The following is a 23,065-nucleotide window of genomic DNA, read 5'->3' on the forward strand; positions in this document are numbered from 1 at the left end:
GGGATTTTAATTCGTATATCCAGCACAGCAAATAGTCCCATTTTCCCTGTGAAGAAGAGTGGGGGGAGGGGCTCTAGATTAGTCCAGGACTTAAGGGGAATTAATAAAGTTGTTAAAAGCCAATTCCCCGTAGTGCCCAATCCAGCTGTCATCCTCATGCAGATTCCACCGTCTGCCAGTCATTTTACTGTCATTGGTCTATGTTCTGCTTTCTTCTCAGTCCCTCTTCACCCTGACTACCAATACCTATTTGCATTCTCCTACTGGGGGGTGCAATATACATGGACCAGACTTCCCCAGGGGTTCATTGACAGCCCTGTTATTTTCTCTCAAGCCTTACATGACTGTTTACAATCCTTCCAGCCAAGCAATGGGTCTGTTCTAATTCAATATGTGGACGATTTGTTGTTGTGCTCTGATTCTTTTATGTCATGTTTACATGATACTAAATTGTTGTTGCTCCATCTCTCGCAAACAGGGCGCAAAGTGGCAAAGGACAAGTTACAGCCATGTCAGACTAAGGTCAAATACTTAGGACACTGTCTCACCCAGGGGCTAAGACACTTGACGACCGACAGAATTGAGGCCATACAACACATGACTCTGCCGCAAAGCCAGAAGCAAATTATGATCAGATGATACAAATGATCAGCTAGTGTAGACAGGAAAGATTTTGCTCCACCTGGGCCCTATATAAGGCAGCTCCTCCTCTTCCTCAGTGTCTTTTGTAACTTCCCAAGCCGTCCTATAACATAACTATCAGAACAAGGGTGGGAAAATATAGGGCTGACATGAAGTATGTCAAGGACAGTAAATTAACGGTTAGTATAATTCTCAATTTTTCTTTCCCTACTCCATGGCAGCCCTTACAATGGGATATACCAAAGCAGTACAATAGTCGGGAGGGCAATAAAACCAACTTTAATACGGTCAAACAGAAAAATTTGTTTATAGCGCTTGCTGGAGAATATTTCTCCCAAACTGTGTCTCCTTAGAGACTGAAACGTCAAGAAGATAATGCTTAGAAAAGGTGTGCATCGACGACCATCGGCTGCCGGATGTCGGTTGCCGATGCATGGCTCTAGGAGGTCGCTACCGCCCTAGTTGAAAGCGCCTTCAGTATCCTGGGTACTTCACGCCCTTTCCCGCTGTAGGCCTGTGCAATCACTTCTCTAATCCACCTTCAGGAAGTACAAATAGCTGCTTTGTCTTCCTAAGATTTTTTTTGTGTTGATAATGTAAGCAGATATAGCTTTCACCACATCTAGAGAATGGAGACGTGTTTCGTCACTATTAGCGGGATAAGGGTAGAGAGATGGCAGAATCAATTCTTGATTGATGTGAAAGGAAGATACAACCTTGGGTAGATAATCAGGATTCGTCCTCAAAATTACTTTATCTTTATAGATATTCAGGAAGGGTTCTTCACACCATAATGCACGTACGTCCCCTATTCGACGAGCCGAGATGATTGCCACCAGAAAGAGCACCTTTAGAGTGAGGCACCTGAGAGATATGTCTTGCAAAGGTTCAAAAGTATAAGCTGTTAAGGCGTCCAAGACAATATTAAGGTCCCATGTACCCTGTCCAACAAATTAATCTTTTCCAAATTCTGTAATAGATTATGGAGGAATTCTTTTTCCTAGTCTGAATTAGAATATCTATTACCTCATCTGAAACACCTTTGGATTTCAGTAATTGCCACTCAGTCTCCATGCCATCAAACCGAGGGAGTCTGGATTTGGATGTAGAACCGGACCCTTGTGTATGAGATCTGGTCTGACTGGCAATGGCCATGAATGTTCCAGCAACATCCTCCGTGCTACTGCAAACCACGGCCCCCGCGGCCATACCAGGAGAACCATTATCGCCTCCACCTTCTCTTTCTTTATTTCCTAAGTACTTGAGGGATGACTGGAAAGGGAGCAAAGTCGTACCGCAGTTTGAAGTTTCACTGCATTGACAGGACATCTATCCTTAGGGCCCTGTTGTCTCTGTGATTGGAGTAGAAGTGGGGTACCATGGCATTGCTTCCTGTCACCATCAGGTCTATTTTTGGCGTTCCAAACTTGTGTCGTATGAGTTGAAAGACCTCTACGTGCAACTCCCATTCTCCTGGGTGGACTTGGTGTCTGCTCAAATAGTCCGCCACCACGTTGTCTTTGCCTGCCACATGGAGGGCTGAGAGAAATCTCAGGTTCGTCTCTGCCCATGCCATTAGTGTGGTTATTTCGGTCAGCATTGCTCTGCTTTAGGTACAGCCCTGCTTGTTTATACAGGCTACCACAGTCCTGTTGTCGGAGAACACTCGCAGATAAGACTGGAAGTACTGGACTGCACGCCAGACTTCTCTCATCTCCAAGATGTACCCCTGGAGAAGCCTCTCTTCCTCTCAACATGCGCCCTGCGTAACCATGCCTTGCATGTGAGCACCCCAACCTATTGAACTGGCGTCTGTGGTAAGGACACACCAGTCTGGTATCGAGAGAGTCACACCTTGTTTTCTCAGGCCTGGAAGCTGCCATCCGCGTAAGGACTGTCTGGACGATCTTGAGAGGTTGATTGTGGAATCTAGAGACCCCACTGTACGATCCCATTGTGCAAAGAGGTTTGCTTGAAGATTTCTTATATACCATCGTGCCTTTGCAGAAACTAGATTACTTGGGATGTAACCTCCAAGGCCACTTCCTCTGACTTTGCCAAAATTAGGATATCGTCCAGATACAGCCACAAAGCCACTCCTCTCTTCCTGAGTGCCGCCATGAGATCTATAAAGGACCTTGGTGAATGTTCTTGGAGATGTGGAAAGGCCAAACAGAAGGCAAGAAAATTGGAAGTGGCGTTCTTGAATGCAAAATCTCAGGAATTGCTGGTGATGGAATGTGATTGGGATATGAAAATATGCATCCTTTAAGTCTATTGCCGTCAGATTCATCCGGAAATGTACATAGCAGTTTAGAGTACGTAGATCTAGTACTGTCTTGCAGGCACCTGATGGTTTCCGGACGAGGAACAGTCTAGAATATAACCACATATTTTTCTTACTTGACGGTACTGGTACGATAGATTTAGATTTCACCAGGCCTCTTAGGCTTCCCTTAAGTGCTTGCTGTTCTACGGAAGACGAGGGGCTTCTTGACTGAATAAATTTGTTTCCTACTGGGTAGTGATGGAATTCTATAGCATATCCTTTTGTGACTATCTCCAGGACCCATTTGTCTTGTGTGGTCTGAATCCAAACTTTTGCAAAGCGTGATATCCTGTCACTCACTGGAGTTAGTGGAGGCTGGATCTGCAGATAGTCATTGGGATCTTTGCTGTCCTTTCTACAATGATTAATTTTCTGGACATTACAATATACAAAACTGAAGAAGGCATTCTGAATACTGACATATTCAGAAAACATACTGCTACAAACAGTATATTGTATCAATCAAATGCACAATTCCTACCAGCCCTAAAAGGAATACCTAAGGTTTTTTCAATTGTGGATCATGTAGAGCATGGTAATGCACCGTTACAACTAAGGAATACAAGGACAAATACTTGAAGAACTGGAGAATAGAGGAATTCTTAAACTGTAACTCCCCAGGAGTTTATTGCCTTTTATGTCCTTGTAACGAAAAGTACATTGGAATGACTAGCCGACTATTCAAGAAACGGCTATTGGAACATACTGACAATATTAGAAACTTTGATAAAGATCAAATATATTATTTATATGGTGTATATCTCTATATGGCTTTTTCTGTCTTATATGTTGGATATTATTGTTATTCTAATCTCAATACTCTTATTTACAGATTTCTCTTTCACATACCTTTCTAATATATTTCCAAAGCAGTTTCCTATGAGATTTATATTATTTATTTGATATGTCCCTCATATTTTTACCATACTATACACTAATATCACTTTTATGCCTTATCTGTGTGGAGTTTGTATGTTCTCCCTGTGTTTGCGTGGGTTTCCTCCGGGTGCTCCGGTTTCCTCCCACACTCCAAAAACATACTGGTAGGGTAATTGGCTGCAATCAAAAAATTGACCCTAGTCTCTCCCTCTCTGTCTGTCTGTCTCTGTGTGTGAGTGTGTGTCTATAGTAGGGAATTTAGACTGTAAGCTCCAATGGGGCAGGGACTGATGTGAATGAGTTCTCTGTACAGCGCTGCGGAATTAGTGGCGCTATATAAATAAATGATGATGATGATGATTTTATGTTTATTTAAAGTCCATTTTGAACCACGTGTATTTTCTCACATTTCTGGTCACTATTAGAACCATGTTAACTGAAAGGTTGACTTATCACATAACACAATTAATTTAATTATTAGACTTCATCATGTAAAACAATAATAAACCCTGATATTGTTACACAACATAATCACTGTAATTAATAGATATTACTATACAGCACCTAATAACACTTAATAGTCACCTTTTGAATCATAATATTTTGTAAGGGTTAAATTCATCCATGCTATTGGTAAAACATTACTGTGCAGTAAAGATATTATGGAACAATAACATTTCTTTATTTGTGACCCAACTATTTATATGAACACCTCTGGGAAAAAAAACAGTAAACTCGTTCCCTTCATAGATCAATCCAACAAGAGGAATAATTGATAGGAGTCTTATTAAAGTAATAATCCTACAATTGGATCGATAATAATGTGATCTCTTATTAACAGAAAAGTAAAAGAGCTAACTGTGATTGTTAAGCCAGCATCATCAAAGCTTTATCTATCTCCTTACCGGATACCTGCTTATTATAAACTTGGCCACTAGCTACTACTTAATAGGTAGTCAGCAATTCACTTGACTCCTACATGCATTACAATATACAAAACTGAAGACTGAGACCACTAGGGCCACAAAATAGTTTGTTGCAAGCAGCTAGCTAACCAATCTTATCATCATATAAGATATCTTCTTGCAGCCGAATCATGACCACAAAATACCCTTTTTATAGGCAGCTAGCAATCAACCTTCCTGCATTATTAGACATTTGGCAGCTAGAACACTATTATTTCATCTCCTTCACTGATTGGGCAGCTCCTATGCTGCTAATTATTGGGGAAAAGTTTAAAGTGTTTTTATATCCAATAACACTATTAACTATATGAAGCATGCCAAAATAGTGACCTATGTTACTTAAATAACATAGTGATCTATATTATGTTGTCTCAAAATAATGATCATACATAAAGGTGACTTATTACTGCGCTACTATATGACAGGGTGTAGAACCTATTAACGGTACTGACTACCCCGACATCGACATGAGGAATCGGACTGGATACTACAGCGACCTGCAAAAAAACCTACTTACCAGGATGCAGATGACTTGAAGGGACGACTCTCTGTGTTGCCGACTCTACTAAATGACGTCATCAGAAACCGCGACTTGTCTTAAAGCGGCGATGGAAGGACCCCACTGTTATTTATGTCATGTAAGTATTATTTTAGGGGTTAGGGGTATTAGGGTTAGGAGTTAGGGTTAACCCTAAACCTAACCCGTAAAATAATACTTACATGACATAAATCACAGTGGGGTCCGTCCATCGCCGCTTTAAGACAAGTTGCGGTTTCTGATGATGCCATTTAGCATTTAGTAGAGTCGGCAACACAGAGAGTCGTCCCATCAAGTCATCTGGTAAGAAGGATTTTTTTTGCAGGTCGCTATAATCAGACGTCTCATGTCGGTGTCGGCGTAGTCAGTACCGTTAAACTGACTGCCACCGATATAGCATACATCTGCAAGGTGAAGATAATATAGCAGGATATAAATACCTAGCTTATACTATAAATAATATCAACTGTTGAACTGCAACAATAGCAATTTCTCCCTTTTCACGCAAAGGAGATTAGCATAAACCAATATTACCTACAAACAGGATAGCAGGTACATAAATGAAAGTGTTTATTAGACAGTAAATTAAGGAGATAGCAAAGCTAATGGCAGTTACGCTGCATTTGTAATCATTATACAGTATTTCTTAACCAGCACATGTCACACACTTTGTTTTTAATTATATTTAGCGAATTTGTTTGAAACCAATAACATTATCTTTTACTGTATACCAATAAAATGTATGGTTTAAACTTTATATGAACACCCCAAAGTGCCTCTATACTTCTATTCTCTTAATATAAGCGTGGACAGAATGACATCTCTGCTACTGGAACTTCAGGGAGAGAAATAGAATAAAAATGTACTAAAAAATCCTCTCCAACCAAAATTCAAAAAGTCAAACGTTTATTTTATATGTTTCAAGATCCTGCACTTCATAATTGATGTACCTTATGTATGTATTATTATTATATCTCATATTATATCTATGTAGTACTTACCCCCTGCCAGGCTCTGCCTCTTCTCACCCGGAAGATGTTACACACCCGACTTCCTTCCAGTCTGTGCGTTCCATCCGACTTCCGGTCTATGCGTTCCATCCGACTTCTGGTCTGTGCGTTACACCTGATCTCTGGTCTGTGCGTTCCATCCGACTTCCGGTCTATGCGTTCCATCCGACTTCTGGTCTGTGCGTTCCATCCGACTTCTGGTCTGTGCGTTTCATCCGACTTCTGTTCTGTGCGTTCCACCCGACTTCTGGTCTGTGCGTTCCATCCGACTTCTGGTCTGTGCGTTCCATCCGACTTCCGGTCTGTGCGGTCCATCTGACGTCTGACCTCTGTATTGTTTTCCGTTTGGTAAGTAATTACCAGGTGGAAGAAGTAGAGAGAATAGATATTGTTGTGTCTCGTAACAGGCAATGGTTTTTGTACGAATGGAGCAGACCCTGGTGACCTGTTATTATAATACAGGTGGAGCAGATTCTGGTGTCCTGTTATTATATTACACGTGGAGCAGGTGACCTGTTATTATTATACAGGTGGAGCAGACCCTGGTGTCCTGTTATAATACAGGTGGAGCAGACTCTGGTGACATGTTATTGTAGCAGATCCTGCAAACTAATAGATACATAATAGAGTTCAAATAACATATTTCTTTTAAACAAATGATGACAGGTGGAAGGAGCTGGGGATACATTTATGTGAAGAACACAAACAGTTCATGTAACAAAGGGCTGAGCTCACTGAGCTTAGACTGTCTGTCAGGGCTTCTTGTTTTACACAATAGAGACTCACAGAGAATGTCAGTGTCTGGGCGTCTCCAAATCTTCTGTCTCCGGGGTCTATTTATGAACAGGGGAAAAGCCCTTTCTCTGGTGAAAGCAGCTCCATATGATGTAATTAGAGTGGATACGAGATTTTATGTAGAACGGAGTGGCCGAGTTGGGAGATATTTTGAGACAAGTGAGGAGATGTATGTTGGTGCAGTTTTGTTGATGACCTTGCATGTTTGTAGAAGAATCTTATATTGGATTTTGTAAAAAAAAAAAAACAACCAGTGTAGAGACTGACAGAGTGGCTCAGCAGAGGAATAACGGTTAGTAAGGAAAATCAGTCTGGCTGCTGTGTGCAAAATAGATTGTAGGGGTTTGAGTCTGTTTAGGAGAAGACCAGTAAGGAGGGAATTACAATAGTCAATGCGGGAGATGATGAGTGTATGAATTAAGGTTTTTACAGTGTCTTGCCTGAGATATGTGCGTATTCTGGAAATGTTCTTTAGATGTATGCAACATGATTTAGATATAGAGTCAATGTGAGGAACAAAGGATAGTTGCGAGTCAAGGATCTCACCTAGGCAGCGAGCTTGCAGCTTGGGATATATGGTAATGTCATGAACAGAAATAGAAATGTCAGGTAGGTAACTTCTGTTGGTGGGTGGTTTGTTTCTGAAAGATTGAGTTTGAGTTGCCGAAACGACATCCAAGATGAAATGGTAGAAAGGCAGTCAATAACGTGGGACAACACAGATGGTGAGAGATCAGGAGATGATAGTGACTCATCTTCTCTTGTCTACTTATTCTGACTTATAGGCAAACACACTTCTCTTGCAATGGCCAAGAGATGTTGCTTGCAATAAGTATTTATGGGCCTCGATTCCCCGTTAGGTTTAACTTGATATGATGGCACTCCCAACAACTTGCTCACTTTCATGTGTCGGTCATCATGTTATCTATTGACTAACTTGTGTTTGCCAGGAATCCCCAAAGAGTAATGCAAGACTCAGTCTCCTGGATGCAGAATATGTTTGCAGATGTCCACCGTGCTTCTCTCAATTCTTGCTTTTGCTGGGCCACATACTTCAGGTGAGGCTGAGGTACATCACTAACTCTGAAACACAAGTCACCTCTCTTCCGAACATCAAAATGTATGTAGAATAGCCAGTAGTTTAATTAATTGGTACAGTTGTATGGATGCACCAACTGACTGAGGTTTTTTTTGTAGGGTAACGTGTGCCCAACATGTTCAAAAGGGTACGGTTTAAGCGTTCAGGTTGTGGGTCCCTTTGAGGAAGAAACAGGGTTGTTCTGGATTTTTTTAATACACAGACATCACATGACTCCTTGATGAGTCGATTCTCAAAATGTCTTTCTCACAGTGTATGCCCGATGATCCCGGGTGGTATAAAATTGGGCATACCTGGTGTAATGATCTGCAATGTCTTCTAGGTCAACAGACACCAACCTTCAGGATCTCTCCCTATACAGAGTATCATCTGTCATCTGGATACCGTGCTTCATATCCTGAGCTACAGCAAGGTCCCAGTCACTCAGGGAAAAGACTGGAGCTCTCCTCATTCTCTCATAAGGTGCCACTCTCATAAGGTGCCACTTCCCTGTGGATACATCCTTGCCATTAAAGCAGGGCTTGAAACACTCCACCTCTAACACCACCTGGCTGGGCCTCTCAGACTTTCCAGTATTCTCTAGCACCTTACTGGCTCTGGACATTTCCACTCTTCAATGTACAGGGACACAACATCTTTCCATAGCCTGGGTGGGTTCGAATCCCAGAGACAGTTCTCAACCTCTTGTATCCCACCTCTTGCTGATTTCTCCTCAACTGTTCAGTCTTTTCCAAAGAAGCTGGGTGTATCTCGCTATTTCGGTTGCATGCCCTAGGGGAGCTGGGTGGGGTTTCTCTCCAGCAGGCTGGGTTGCATCAGGCTCTTCGTAAACTTTGAGGGGGCCCGACATGGTGTTTGTCCCCCTGTCTCTGTAACTGATGATATCTCTCCATCTCAACATTGCCTCTAATGTAACACTACTTTGCGTCTTTGTAGACTGTGGTGTTGCTGAAATGCTGTGTTTATAGTACTCACTTCTCATTGAACTTTATCCTACCAGGTCTTCTAAGCTGCTTTCTGTGGTGATTTATGTAGATCGTGTTACCAGCGGGCGACTTGAATCCACACAGACATCTTAGGGATAACACAAACACAGCGTATATGTAAAAACCACCTAGCTACATTTATCAGAGGGGTGAATGAAAGAAGCAATTTAAAATAGCAGGTGGTACAGTAAGAACAGGTTGTAACATATAAATTGCAATAAACAGGTAAATCTCCAATACACTCAATCACGATTATACTTAACCTCTCGATCACCACCTCTAAGAGACAGGTCTCTCAAACAGAATTTATGTAGGTGCATGCTTACCACTATGGAGTAACACAGGCCCAAGATAAACCTGGTTACTGATATAGTCAAATAGGTAATTAAATTAGAGCAATATATTTGAATACATGTTAAATTGGCAATAGGCTAAAGACAAAATAGATCTGTCAGATGAATTTATATAAGTCTCTAATATCAGAAGCTGAATGACGGTAACAGCCCAACCACTAACGCTGGGATATAAACCTCCTCTGCTACTAATTACCTGAAGCAGAATGAACATTGCAGCTTTATCAGTAAATGTTAGAATATAATCCCTTTGACAGATAATCCCTCTGATCAAAGTATATCAGTATCACTATCACGATCAGTATCAGCTATCACTGTTCTTTCACTCGGTTAGCTAGAGCAAAAAATCACATAAGTATAAGCAAAATGTAGGGTACTGTTGGTGCACTTGTTGCATAACCCGGGTTATGTGAAAGTCTTAAGTGTATATGGCAGCCATAAATACTTTCACCTTTATCCATACATGATGAAGTGGTTAATAAGTTTGTCAGTAGTTTTATTTGATGCATTTAGATGTAATAGTCCAACTCAAGAATAGTGGGAAATTGCACTACCGGTCTCCTTGCAGCATGTGTGCTAACATGAATGGTTTTACTTATCTGTCACCGTGGAGATCGGGCTCTGGACAGAGTACTGCAGGAATCCACTGGGACCAAGCCTCCTCTTTGTATGCACACAGAAGTAGTTCTTTACAGGGCTCACTCAGAGGTTCATAGTCACAGGTCCCTGGTAAAACATTCCTCAGCCTGCACACTCTCGCCTATCTCAGAAGGGATCAGGTTCTCCAAATCTTTCCAGCCCTCCTCACTGGCTGGATTCTGACTAAACGGTCTGTTCTGCTACAACACAATTCTGTGAGTGTGCCTTCTCTTTGATGTCCCCTGAAGAGTGGACCTTTACGGCATCATTGAGGGTCCTCAACATTTCTTTCCCTTTTGCTGGGGAGTTGCCTTGCTGTACCTGGTTCATAGTGTTCCCCATAGCCTCTGCCAGGCCAGTAAAGGTTTGATTCCCTGAATTCTCTGTGTGTGCTTCTACCTCTTGTTCACCTCTGAAAACATTTCTTGTTAGGTCTGTCCTGGGGCAGCCGTTTTGCTCTGGTGTCTGAGAGTTTAGACTATAAGACATCCAGCTTCTGACCGTAAGGTGTATTATCTTTCAAGCGAGCAATAAGTTTATTCTTAGATTTAACAACCACAATCCAGGGAACGCAACCACAATGCTTCTCTGGCTGTCACAGCAGACACCATAATTCTAGAAGACATTATGATTGCATCCAAAGAGGCTGCACAGATATATTCTGTGGTACTTTGTATATCTTGCACAATTTTAAGAAGTTCACTCCTTTTAATTCCATCGTGTATAAGTCTTTTCTAAGTCTTTGTCTGATATCCTCTATCAAGTTCAGTCCTCAGGGAGCCCTAACAGTGCATGGTTTCCAGGTGACAAGGGAAATAATTATACCGCCTGTGGATGAATGAATACACCTGTGCTAAAGCAAGGAGATACGGAAAACATGCACTGTTAGGGGTCCTGAGGACCAGGTTTGAGAAACCCTGATGTAGAGAAGCATTCTGGACGCATCAATTAGGTACCATGTACCCCTGTAAAGTGAGAGATGTGATAGCAGTGAAACATGGCAGTGACTGCAGCTGTCATTAAGAATATATATATATAATTAGTGTAGAATTTCTGCAACACTGACACCCCGCGGACATCACTCACAAACAGCTTCTTGCTTGAAATCAAATGGTGCTTTATTGCCTCCATCACAACAACAACATACACTCTCGTCAGGGTGACACCAGTAAGCAACATCAAGTTGCATACATCTGCTTGTGACCCTAATTCTAGTCTAACACATTCCTGCTCTCTAGCCACTGGCCGACTTGTTCAGCATCAGTCACATACATAGTAGCACAGTCTGATTTGTGTGCATATGAACTGTTTGTTTAAAATATCTTTGTTTTCCCATTGTTACAACCCTTTCTGTGTAACCCTGGGCTATGGACAGTCAGTGCGGGGATGGATATAATATCCCCACAGCATTCTTAAATACACCAGGTGGGCTGCACCTATTCATCCCATTACTTTTAACAGACTGGACAGTTTCTTAACCACCACTCATTTCCTACGGACAAACAGGAAGTTGCAGTGTCACAAATGCTTGTAAGGATTTAAAATAAGAAGTTGCTCTTCATCAATTGGGATTAGGAACCGATTTAACCAGTTCTGGTCCCTATGGTTCTCCCCATGGACTTTGACAGACTTGGAGGCACCAGCCCAGCAGGGGAAAGCTACACCTTGGGAGAAGCCTAATCCCTGCCCATCACCAACACATCTCTACATCCCGGCCATTCCTGAACCAAGTTTACCTGAGACTACCCCTGGAGGGTGGGATTAACACTGTAGGAAATTTGGACACCTTAAAAGAGCTTGGAGGGGAGGGGGGGGGGGCTAGATTCTGTTCCAGAATTTTTGGAGCATGGTGTAGAGTTCTGTCTCGAACCAGCTGCACTGTGATTCCTGCATCTGACCCGTATCTTCTTAATACACCTTATTGCCCAGAATCTCTGCTCCATCTGGAGTGGCTCAGCATATTCTGGACTTTGGAACTTTACGTGGGGAAAATTAAAACCGCTGGTAGACCACTGAATTATACTAACCCTTTCTGGCCTGTCTAAATCCAAAAGGACTGTTACAGTTTTATCATCTTTCTTTTGTTAATATCGCTGGGAGATTTTTGGGTGTGAAATGAACTGGGTTTGATTGAAAATATATATACTTTTGATTGGCTATTGCTGGGATTAGATGTTCATTGTCATAAAGATACTATTGTATCCATCTTCTCCCCTTGACTGTGTGACCCTGAACCCCTAGATATCAGAACTTCTCCCTAGGTTCCTACCCTGACATCTTGGTAACATCACACACATAAAAAACAGAGGTAATTGCTCACTATTTGCAGTCTCTCAGGAGGCATCCAACCTCCTCCCCACTGTGAGGGACTGAGACGGATCCGACAACTTTTTTTAAACTACCTCCCACAGGTGCAACATTTAACTCAATATTTTAGATACACTATTAATCTATCTATCTTTTCACTTTCTTTTTCTATATTTTAATATTTCGCCACCCTCTTAGTTATGTGGAAATGGAAAAATATATTTTTTAATTAATTAAATAACATTTGATTTTATTAAAAGCCAGTATTACTATGAGTTTGTGTGCCCCCAATGCAACAGAATATTTTTCCTCCTTTAAGTACATATTGAATTTTCTATCTCTTGGGAAAGCACCACGTGTATCCTGTATAAATCAATATTATAAGAAATACTAAAATTCATAATATATATAAACATTTGATGGACAGGGTTCACCACTATTAAAAGTTTGAAATTAAAACAATACGATAATCACTTGAAATCCCTAGCTTCTGTGCAGAAGTTCACTTTCTTCCTAATAATTAACCAGTCTGCTGTCAGACTTGCAGAACAAAAGACCCGGACTTGGCCTTGTAAATTATTATTTATAAGGTGCCACAGATTCCGTAGCGCTGGGTACAGAAGCAAGTAACAAATAGATGAGGTAATACACATAAGTAGCACAGATGAGTGTGGTATGGGACTCACAGAGAGTCAGCAAATACATGACAGGACTTACAAGGGAGTCAGATAATGGACAGACATGGGACAATAGGTAGAGAGGACCCTGTGAGAGCTCACATTCTAGAGGGAGGGGTGGTGAGAGACAGTTGGACCAGCAAGGAGAAAATGGAGATGGCAGGCGTAGAAAAAGGAGGAGATGAATAAGATGGTCAGGAGTTGTTGGGATAGGTGAGCTTGAAAAGATGAGTTTTAAGTTAGCGATTGAAGGACTGAAGGTTTGTTGAAAAGTCGAGTGAGGTGGGGTAGGGAGTTCCAAAGAATGGGGGCACGGCCGAAGTCTTAGTGGTAAGCATGGTAGGAGGTAATGAGAGGTGAATTGAGGCGGAGGTCAGAGGCGGAGCGGAGTGAACGGGTAGGTATGTACCTCGAGACAAGGTCAGATATGTAAGGGGGAGAAGTGTCAGAAAGGGCTTTGAAAGTGAGAGTAAGGAGCGGAATTCTGAAATAGATGGGGAGCCAATAAAGTGATTTACGCAGAGGAGTAAACCACAGCATTCTGTATGGTTTGAAGGTCAGAAAAGTGAGACACAGGAAGGTCAGTTAGAAGGGGGTTGCAATAGTCAAGGCGAAAAAATGATGAGAAATGAGCAGAATTTTGATTGCTTCCCGAGAGCGGAAGGGATGGATTTTCGTCATGTTATGAAGAAGGAAGTAGCAGGATTTGGTGAGGGCCTGAATATGAGAGGTAAAGCCAAGGGCAGAGTCAAGGGTGACTCCATGACAGCGGTCTTGGGTGACAGGAGAGAGTTATGCTGTCAAACAAGAGGGAGATATTGGGAGGAAAGATGTTGAGTTTGAGGAAGCCCTGTGACATCCAGGTAGTTACAGCTGAGAGACAGCTAGACAGTAGATACTTGGGTTAGGAAGACGGGAGAGAGGTCAGGAGAGAAAAGATAGATTTGCGTGTCATCAGCATAGAGGTGGTATTGGAGGCCAAATTAATGAATAAGTTCACAGAGAGAGGTAGTGTTGAGGTAGAAGAGCAGAGGGCCAAGGACAGAGACTTGGGGGACTCCAATAGAAAAAGGCAGAGGGGGGGAAGAGCCGGAAGCAGAGATGCCAAAAGAGTGGCCAGAGATATAGGAGGGAAACCAGGAGAGAGCAGTTTTGCAAAGACCTAGGGAATGAAGAGGGGAGAGAAGAAAATGATCAGCGTTGTCAAAAGCAGCAGAGAGGTGGAGAAGTACGAGAAGGGAGAAGTGACCTTTGGACTTAGCTGAGAGTAAGTAATTTGGTACTTTAGCAAGGGCAGTTTCAGTTGAGTGAAGGGGACGGAAGCCAGACTGGATATGGTCAAGAAGAGAGTGAGAGGAGAGAAAGTGAGTCAGATGATTAAAGATAAGTCATTTGAGAATTTTAGAAGCAAAGGGAAACAGAAATACACAGTGACAGTTGGAGAGAGAGGATGGGTAAAGGGAGGGTTGTTTGAGATTGGAGCCGACCCTTCTCACTCCATTTACAACCCCTGGGACCCTTACCAGTTTTTTTCCTAAAACTGAACACAATCTTAGAGAAGCTCCTTCCCACACAAAGCAATCTCCCTGGGGTTTAAAAACATATAAGACAGACAGCCTGGGACATGTATACCTGCCACTTGTCACTTTCCAGGTGCTTCTGTCACCTATTATATTTCCTCAATGTTAGAGAGATCTATCGCTATTTAGTGTATTAATAGTAAATGTTTCTATGAGTTAAAGTGTAGGTTATAAGAAATCTTGTTGATTGATTATCAATGTCGGTGTGAGATTTTATTCAAGAACCGCATGGATTTTCAGTAACTTACTCCCTAGTTCCTAATGTGGGGTCAAGAGAAGCTAAATGTGTCTTCCTGACAATTCTCTGGCTCCCGGTATAATCCTTTCCCGAGAATTTTGACAACAGCTTGAAAGAGATCACTCTCAAAATATTTATTGAATGATGCAAAGTCCATGATTTATTGTTTCAATATTTGAAAAACAACTAGATTATTAAAGTTATTGAGACCATGTACATGAAAGACTAAGTGACAATAGCACAGGTTAGTCAGTATACATGACAATGTGGAATGCGTGGATCGAATTCGAGGAAACAACACAATATAAAAGCTGCTATTGGACCACTAAAGGGAACACTAAAATAATAAATCATGTGTTGTCAACCAACATAGAGCACATGGGACCCTCCTTTCTCCTCTTATTCAAATAATTTTAAGAAAAAAAATCAAAATAAATTTGATTGGTACTTATAGATTTTATTACCTTATTTGTGTACAGAACACACAACGACACATCATGTCTATAAATGCACAGTACTGTTTTTTCATTATACAAAAAATAGAAATTAGCGATACAAAATAAAATCAAACTAAAACTAGAACATATTCCAATAGCGTTGGTCTAAACTATAGTGCACAAACTATGAGTTATTATAAAACATTATTAACTTTCATAGATAGAGCAAACTATAGGACTAATGTTTAAGGTATTACATATATTCCAAAATATAGCAGATGGAGTCATGAAGTTCCTCAGTGATGTCACTGGTTCCTGGTGAATTGAGAGGCTGTATTTTCCTGGATGGTTACAGCTCACTAAATGGCTGCATCCACTATTTGTTAAGCTATAATTTCTAGAAGAACCAACCTAAATGTAGTATTATCAAAAAAAATTTATTTATAAAGCGACAACATATCACTCGGCATTGTACATTGAAGGGATCATGTTACAAGCAAATAACATACAATGATATGAAACAGAAGGTAAAGATGACGGATTAATTGAGAGGTGTGAGGGGGAAATACTTGATACACAAAGTAAATTAATACAACCACTGTGCTTGTTCTTGGTTGGCGCATACATTGACTGTACTAGTTCCTTGTTGGCGCATACAGTGACTGTACTAGTTCCTGGTTGGCGCATACAGTGACTGTATTAGTTCCTGGTTGGCGCATACAGTGACTGTACTAGTTCCTGGTTGGTGCATACAGTTACTGTACTAGTTCCTGGTTGGCGCATACAGTGACTGTACTAGTTCCTGGTTAGCGCATACAGTGACTGTACTAGTTCCTGGTTGGCGCATACAGTGACTGTACTAGTTCCTGGTTGGCGCATACAGTGACTGTACTAGTTCCTGGTTGGCGCACACAGTGACTGTACTAGTTCCTGGTTGGCGCACACAGTGACTGTACTAGTTCCTGGTTGGCGCACACAGTGACTGTACTAGTTCCTGGTTGGCGCACACAGTGACTGTACTAGTTCCTGGTTGGCGCATACAGTGACTGTACAAGTTCCTGGTTGGCGCATACAGTGACTGTACTAGTTCCTGGTTGGCGCATACAGTTACTGTACTAGTTCCTGGTTGGCGCATACAGTGACTGTACTAGTTCCTGGTTGGCGCATACAGTTACTGTACTAGTTCCTGGTTGGCGCATACAGTGACTGTCCTAGTTCCTGGTTGGCGCATACAGTTACTGTACTAGTTCCTGGTTGGCGCATACAGTGACTGTACTAGTTCCTGGTTGGCGCATACAGTGACTGTACTAGTTCCTGGTTGGCGCATACAGTGACTGTACTAGTTCCTGGTTGGCGCATACAGTTACTGTACTAGATCCTGCATCTGGGCAGATGATAACCACAGCTATAGTTCCAGTTCCCAGAAGCCGCACAGAGCATTTAATTATAAACAAATGCGTAGTGCATTAATAAGTACAAACCCACATTCTGATTTGGGGAACTACCTGTCAAAGAGCACTTTTCGGTGAGATAAGATGTACATGAGCATGGTGGAAGGAGCACAATGCCCCCAAATATTAATATTTTTAAACCACACTCTTCATTTATGTAACCTTTCCCTTTTTTTTTCTCCAAAAAGTACTGCACATTCAGCCTCATTTATATCATAAATCATGACTGAGGGGACATCAGGACTGTATTTACTACATTTGAATATTTTTATTTAATGTACATTAATGTCTCTTCAATGTATTGATTGTGCCTGGAAGATCCAAAAGCCGTTCCTTTTATTAATATAGGTTGAGGCGTGACTTTACCAGCTCTAAGCATATGCAAAAAGTTATTTTCCAGGATGTAGAAGGCCCTGTGTCCATCTGCTAAACCAGGAAGACCCTGCAAGACGAACTCTCCCCCCTTTCAACCTCATTTAAACATCTTACTCTGCAGGACAAGATCTTGTTTTCACATGTAAGGTGCATTAGTAAGACTACATTCATCTAGGAGGGCCCAGATCCATTTAGCTCCTCCAATAAGGAGCCAAGTTTTGCGCCCATGTAGACACATCTTAACCCGCTAAGCCACACCCAAATGGGTGCGTTTGCACAAAAATAGACACATGGTATCACATAATTGTATTCCCAGCTTTGTATATATTCCCAGTAATATAATAGCATATAACAAAACTAATTATATAAACCGTATCACAACTTCAGTTAGAGAGTGTGACCAAACATAATGTGGGAACTGGAGCACTACATTATATATCCAAACATTATATATTACATAGGACCCTATATAACAAGATGAGGTCTGCTATCACTGTGGAGAGTGAGGCCAATATCTAATAGATAAAGCAAACTGAAATAGTTGCATACATGAGCTAACTGTTCCAGTCGTATGTTGATGACACAAATTCCACCTTTATCTATAGATGATAATTAAATTATAACATGCTAATATACCGTGTGACTGGAGCTTTGAAAACCCTCCATAACTCAGTGATGTTAATATAACTTCAAGTTAACACTTTGTAATTGTACTTATGCCTGTTTTCATAATTTACATTTATAGACCCTATCTCATATCTATCAGCTCATTGAAATTGCTTTTCTGTTATGTCTATTTTCTGATGTTTAATAAGACCTGGTTTTTGTGTTCTGTGAATTTTCTGATGTCGAACAAGAACTGATCTCTGGCTAAAACATTTCCCACACTCAGAACATTGAAATGGCTTCTCACCTGTGTGAATTCGCTGATGACTAACAAGAACTGATTTATATGTGAAACATTTCCCACATTGAGAACATGGAAATGGTTTTACACCTGTATGCAGTCTCTGATGTACAAGAAGACCTGATTTCTGTGTAAAACATTTCCCACACTCAGAACAAGGAAATGGCTTCTCACTTCGGTGAAATCTTTCATGTGTAACAAGATGTGATTTCCAGGTAAAACATTTCCCACACTCAGAACATGGAAATAGCTTAATACCTGGGTGAATTCCCTGATGTGTGACAAGACCTGATTTCTGGGTAAAACATTTCCCACACTCAGAACACTGAAATGGCTTCTCACCTGTGTGAATTCTCTGATGTGTTGCAAGATCTGATTTATGTAAAAAACATTTCCCACACTCAGAACACTGAAATGGCTTCTCATCTGTGTGAATTCTCTGATGTGTTGCAAGAACTGATTTATGTGAAAAACATTTCCCACAATCAGCACACGGAAATGGTTTTACAAATGTGTGAATTCTCTGATGTTTATGAAGACATGATTTCCGGGTAAAACTTTTCCCACACTCAGAACATGGATATGGTTTTTCACCTGTGTGAAGTTTCTGATGTAAAACAAGAATTGATTTCTGGATAAAACATTTCCCACACTCAGAACACGAAAATGGTTTCTCACCTGTGTGAATTCTCTGATGTGCTACAAGATCTGATTTATTTGTAAAACATTTCCCACACTCAGCACACGGAAATGGTTTTACACCTGTGTGAATACTCTGATGTTTATCAAGATATGATTTCCGGGTAAAACTTTTCCCACACTCAGAACATGGAAATGGTTTTTCACCTGTGTGAAGTCTCTGATGTATAACAAGATATGATTTCCGGGTAAAACATTTCCCACACTCAGAACATCGAAATGGCTTCTCACCTGTGTGAATTCTCTGATGTGCTACAAGATCTGATTTATATGTAAAACATTTTCCACACTCAGAGCATGAAAAATGTTTTTTTCCTGTGTGAGTTCTCCAATGTCCAACAAAGATTGACTGTATAAAACCTTTAGCACATTCAGAAGAGGGAAACAATGTATCACCTCCATTAGCTGTATTCTGTGTACTAATATCGGAGTTATCAGTAGAACATTCCTCATTATTAGAGGGAGCAGTTGATACATCTGCACTGTGAAGCACTGGAATTATATATAGGGTAATAGGATTTTCTCCTGGAGAATATTGTGGGATATTCTCATTACCTATTTTCAAATCTGGAGACAAAATTAGATATTTCTCCAAGGTATTCCTGCTTTTGTGTCCATCTGTTGGAAGTAAAATAAAATGTATGGAAATAAACATTTTTAGTGTTTTCTTTTAGTGAGTTCAACATGTTTAGCCGTCTAAACTCAGTTTGCAAACTACAAAAAATATTACAATTATAAATGTACAAACAGCTAATATGCACTGGCTTAAAATATAACCCAATCACAATAACAGGCACATTGCATAGACATTCAGATTGCACAGTCACATTGGACAACTGCACCCAAAATGCAGACTTTAGTGAGTAACATTTCTTAAGAACACACATTGCCCAACAAGCATCATAGGACAGGAGTTCAACCACTGCCCTCACACAGAGACACCAGAGCCTTGGAAACAGAGGAGACATGGGCTAAATTTAGGCCAATCCATGTATCTACACTACTCAAAATTATCCAGGGACAAATAGGTAGCAAAAGAAGAGTGATGCAGCCTCAATATGCCCATCTGTTCAACCTCAGCAAAGCACCGTGGCCAGGAGCAAGCTACTAATTTAAGTCAAGGCTTTGGTGTAGAGAAGCACTGAGTGGAAAGAACAACAGTAGGATTGAGTAATAGAGCAAAGTAGTAAACAGCAACATAGAACGATGACTGCATAGAGCAGAGGAGAACATAAGGACAGAGTAGAAGAATGGAGCAGGATACAAATGGGCAACAGCAAAAAAAAGCATAAAAAACATAAGGGCAAAGCAGGATACAGAGACAAATCAGATGATGAGCAATAGTACATAGCATCCAAGTACAGAGAATTGAAGGGAGCTACTGTGCAATGACAATTGTGTGATTATAGTTCTGTGTGTACAAGAAGGTGGAGATTGTGTGAAGTGTGTGTTGTGATAGGGTCTGTGTGATCTTAGAGTGAAGTCAATCACCTGTTACCTTGCTTTAGTACGGCAGTATATAAGCATATAGATATAAAATATTCCAGTATTATAATACAAAGAAGATAATGGTAATGAGTACTGTTATATGTGCTACTTTACACCAAGGATCATGGGGTCTTAACCCAAAGATCAGTGAGTGAACCAAAATGGTGACGCTGTACTGATGTAGGAGAAACACCAGGGACTGTAAGGATGAGAATGGTCAGACCTTTTGGCTGGTAGCACACAATGAAATGATCCGAGGAGGAAAGCAGATGGACAGATACTTTTATCTCATTAGTTTGTATCACGAAATTCACAGGGACCTCCGCAAGTAGAATTGGTCTTCGCTGCTTCAACCCTACAAGGTCGCGGTCCTCTAGATGGGTACCAGGCAAGATTGCCAGGGGAAGATGTTAGCTGACAAGGAGTAACCAGAATAGGAACAGAAACAGGATAGCAGGTTACCAGGATTGGCTGAGAAGCATATAGCACAGGATACCAGGATTGGTTGAATAAGAATGAATACAGGATTCCAGGATAAGCTGAGAAGCATGTAGTGCTGGACACCAGGGTCTGCTGAATGGGAATGGATACACAATACCAGGATTAACTGAGAAGCATATAACGCTGGTTACCAGGATCTGAAGAATACGCACAGATACAGGATTAGCTGAGAAGCATATGATGCTGGTTACCAGGATCTAAAGAATAGGCGGGGATACCGAATATCAGGATTAGCTGAGAAGCATGTGACACTGGTTACTGGTAACTGAAGAATGGGCACAGATACAAAATAACAGTGAAATTCAGAGGAGCCAAAAAATTCATCCGTTTACCATTTTGCGAAAATAGGTGCTTTATATAGTCTGGAGAATGAAGGGGCAGGAACAACGATGGCCGAATAGGACAAAGCATACTGCGCAAACCCTAATCTAAGATGACGGCTGCCATCGGAAGATGGAGGACCCATTGGCGCCTGGAGGAGACCTGATGAAGGAGGCCAGCTTTACGGTCCTCACCCCGATAAGTAAGACAGAGGGTCTGGTGCATGACATTACCTCCCCTCTTAACGATGGGCACCATATATCCTACACAGGATCGTTTTTCAAGAAATTTCAATCGCAAAAAATCCTCCAAACACTACAATTTTTTTTTTTTTTTACAAAAACGACCTGCTATTTCGGCACTATAAAAGGAGACAGTCTGGTTTTTAACTGGACACATATGTTTAAAAGTTCTATGTATGAAGTTTACACCTAAGTACATTGGACCCTTCAAAATACTTCAAGTAATCAATCCAGTGGCTTTCAAGTTGAAGTTACCATCTTCACTTCGCATCTCCAATACCTTCCATATCTTTTTATTGAAGACACTCATTATAAATCGTTTTTCCTCTTTGTCTTCTCCTCCATCTGTAATCAGCACTCAGCAAGGGGATGAATTTGAAGCCAAACAGATCCTCGATTCAAGAGGAGAAGATTCAATACTTGGTCGATTGGAAAGATTTTGGTCCTGAAGAATAAAGCCCTTGAAGGCATTGCACTAACTGAACTTGAGTAGCATCTTGTCGGTCTACTCTGCACAAGAAATGTTGGAACATTTTCTTGGACAATGGGTCTCCTGTAGGATCCATGTGGCCAGATCTCACCCCAATAAGTGAGACAGAGGGTCTGGTGCATGACATTACCCCACCTCTTAAAGAAGGTCATCTACACAGGGTTTGCGAGAATAGGTGCTTTATATAGTCTGGAGAATAACGGTGAACAACACTCAGTCAAAGGCTGAACAGGAGAAAGCATAAGAGATGGGTGTACGAATGTACAGACCCTAATCCATCGGAAGATGGAGGACTCATCAGCTCCGGAGAAGACCTGACGGAGGAGGTCCGCTTTGTGCACAGGACCAAGGTAAGTGGGTCCAGCGTGTGACAGTCTGTTCTGACAGAGGAGGACGTACAACAAGACACTGTAGTGACTGAATAAGGAGAATATGTGATTTTTTTTGTAATAAGTGTGTATTACTCACCTGTGCTAATATCTGTAGGGATTTCCTCCTCCTTACACTGCTGGTCACCTCTCATATACAGATCTTCTTCTTCCTTTATATTTTCCATCTTAATATCAGTCAGATTGGCACCCTAAATAACCCACAACACAATAAAATAACATGTCAATAAATATATAACAATAAAATGTTTGATTTCAATAACAAAGATTAAACAAATGAATATGTACAGTGTATAAAACATATTTGGTGAGACCCTAAACTCCATCTACCTGATAATCCTGTGAGATACTGTGATTATCCTCTGTACAATCCTGGGAATGAAGAGGACGGGGACATCTCTCAGGAATATTTATGTTACTGGATCCATCTGTAGGAGACACACAAAGAGGGAATACACAGCTTTTATATGATTATCATATGATGTGTGTACATTAACCTAAGCACCCTATAGCTTGATAGGGAAACCAGGAATGCTGCATTTACTAAGTATATAAGACGGTATTCACTTAAATGTTCCAACCTTGACATTATTGACATACAGCAACAAACAGACTCAATGAGAAATGTCAACACCAGTAAGTTCTTTATAGAAGGGGATCAATAACTACTAATTGTGTTTTAAAAATGATATGGAACAATGTATTTCTAGGGTCCCCACATCTCCAGC

The 23,065-nt window shown here is 41.0% G+C and overlaps 2 protein-coding genes and 1 long non-coding RNA gene across 3 annotated transcripts in view; 1 reads left to right on the forward strand and 2 right to left on the reverse strand.

Annotated features, from left to right (window-relative positions):
• LOC142095487 (uncharacterized) overlaps positions 1 to 6,678 on the reverse strand; it is a 66,556-nt gene extending 59,878 nt beyond the window's left edge. The window contains 4 exon segments of the mRNA XM_075178432.1: positions 1,669 to 1,914; positions 2,021 to 2,166; positions 2,497 to 3,343; positions 6,382 to 6,678. Of these exon segments, the coding sequence (XP_075034533.1) occupies positions 1,669 to 1,914; positions 2,021 to 2,166; positions 2,497 to 3,343; positions 6,382 to 6,678 (1,536 nt within the window).
• A 1,433-nt stretch (positions 6,679 to 8,111) lies between these two features.
• On the forward strand, positions 8,112 to 10,052 carry LOC142160053 (uncharacterized). Its single transcript, XR_012693035.1, has 2 exons — positions 8,112 to 8,216; positions 8,580 to 10,052. It is a non-coding gene; the product is annotated as an uncharacterized LOC142160053 (long non-coding RNA).
• Positions 10,053 to 15,910: 5,858 nt separating this feature from the next.
• LOC142095488 (uncharacterized) overlaps positions 15,911 to 23,065 on the reverse strand; it is a 307,911-nt gene continuing 300,756 nt past the window's right edge. Inside the window, exons 21-24 of the mRNA XM_075178433.1 lie at positions 22,668 to 22,765; positions 22,453 to 22,528; positions 21,739 to 21,803; positions 15,911 to 19,573 (exon numbers count right to left, since the gene is read on the reverse strand). Coding sequence (XP_075034534.1) covers positions 18,068 to 19,573; positions 21,739 to 21,803; positions 22,453 to 22,528; positions 22,668 to 22,765 — 1,745 coding nt within the window. The 3' untranslated portion in view covers positions 15,911 to 18,067. The remainder of the gene's footprint in view (positions 19,574 to 21,738; positions 21,804 to 22,452; positions 22,529 to 22,667; positions 22,766 to 23,065) is intronic.

The sequence above is a fragment of the Mixophyes fleayi genome, chromosome 6 (genome assembly GCF_038048845.1).
Source record: "Mixophyes fleayi isolate aMixFle1 chromosome 6, aMixFle1.hap1, whole genome shotgun sequence".
In the NCBI taxonomy this organism is placed as follows: domain Eukaryota; kingdom Metazoa; phylum Chordata; class Amphibia; order Anura; family Limnodynastidae; genus Mixophyes; species Mixophyes fleayi.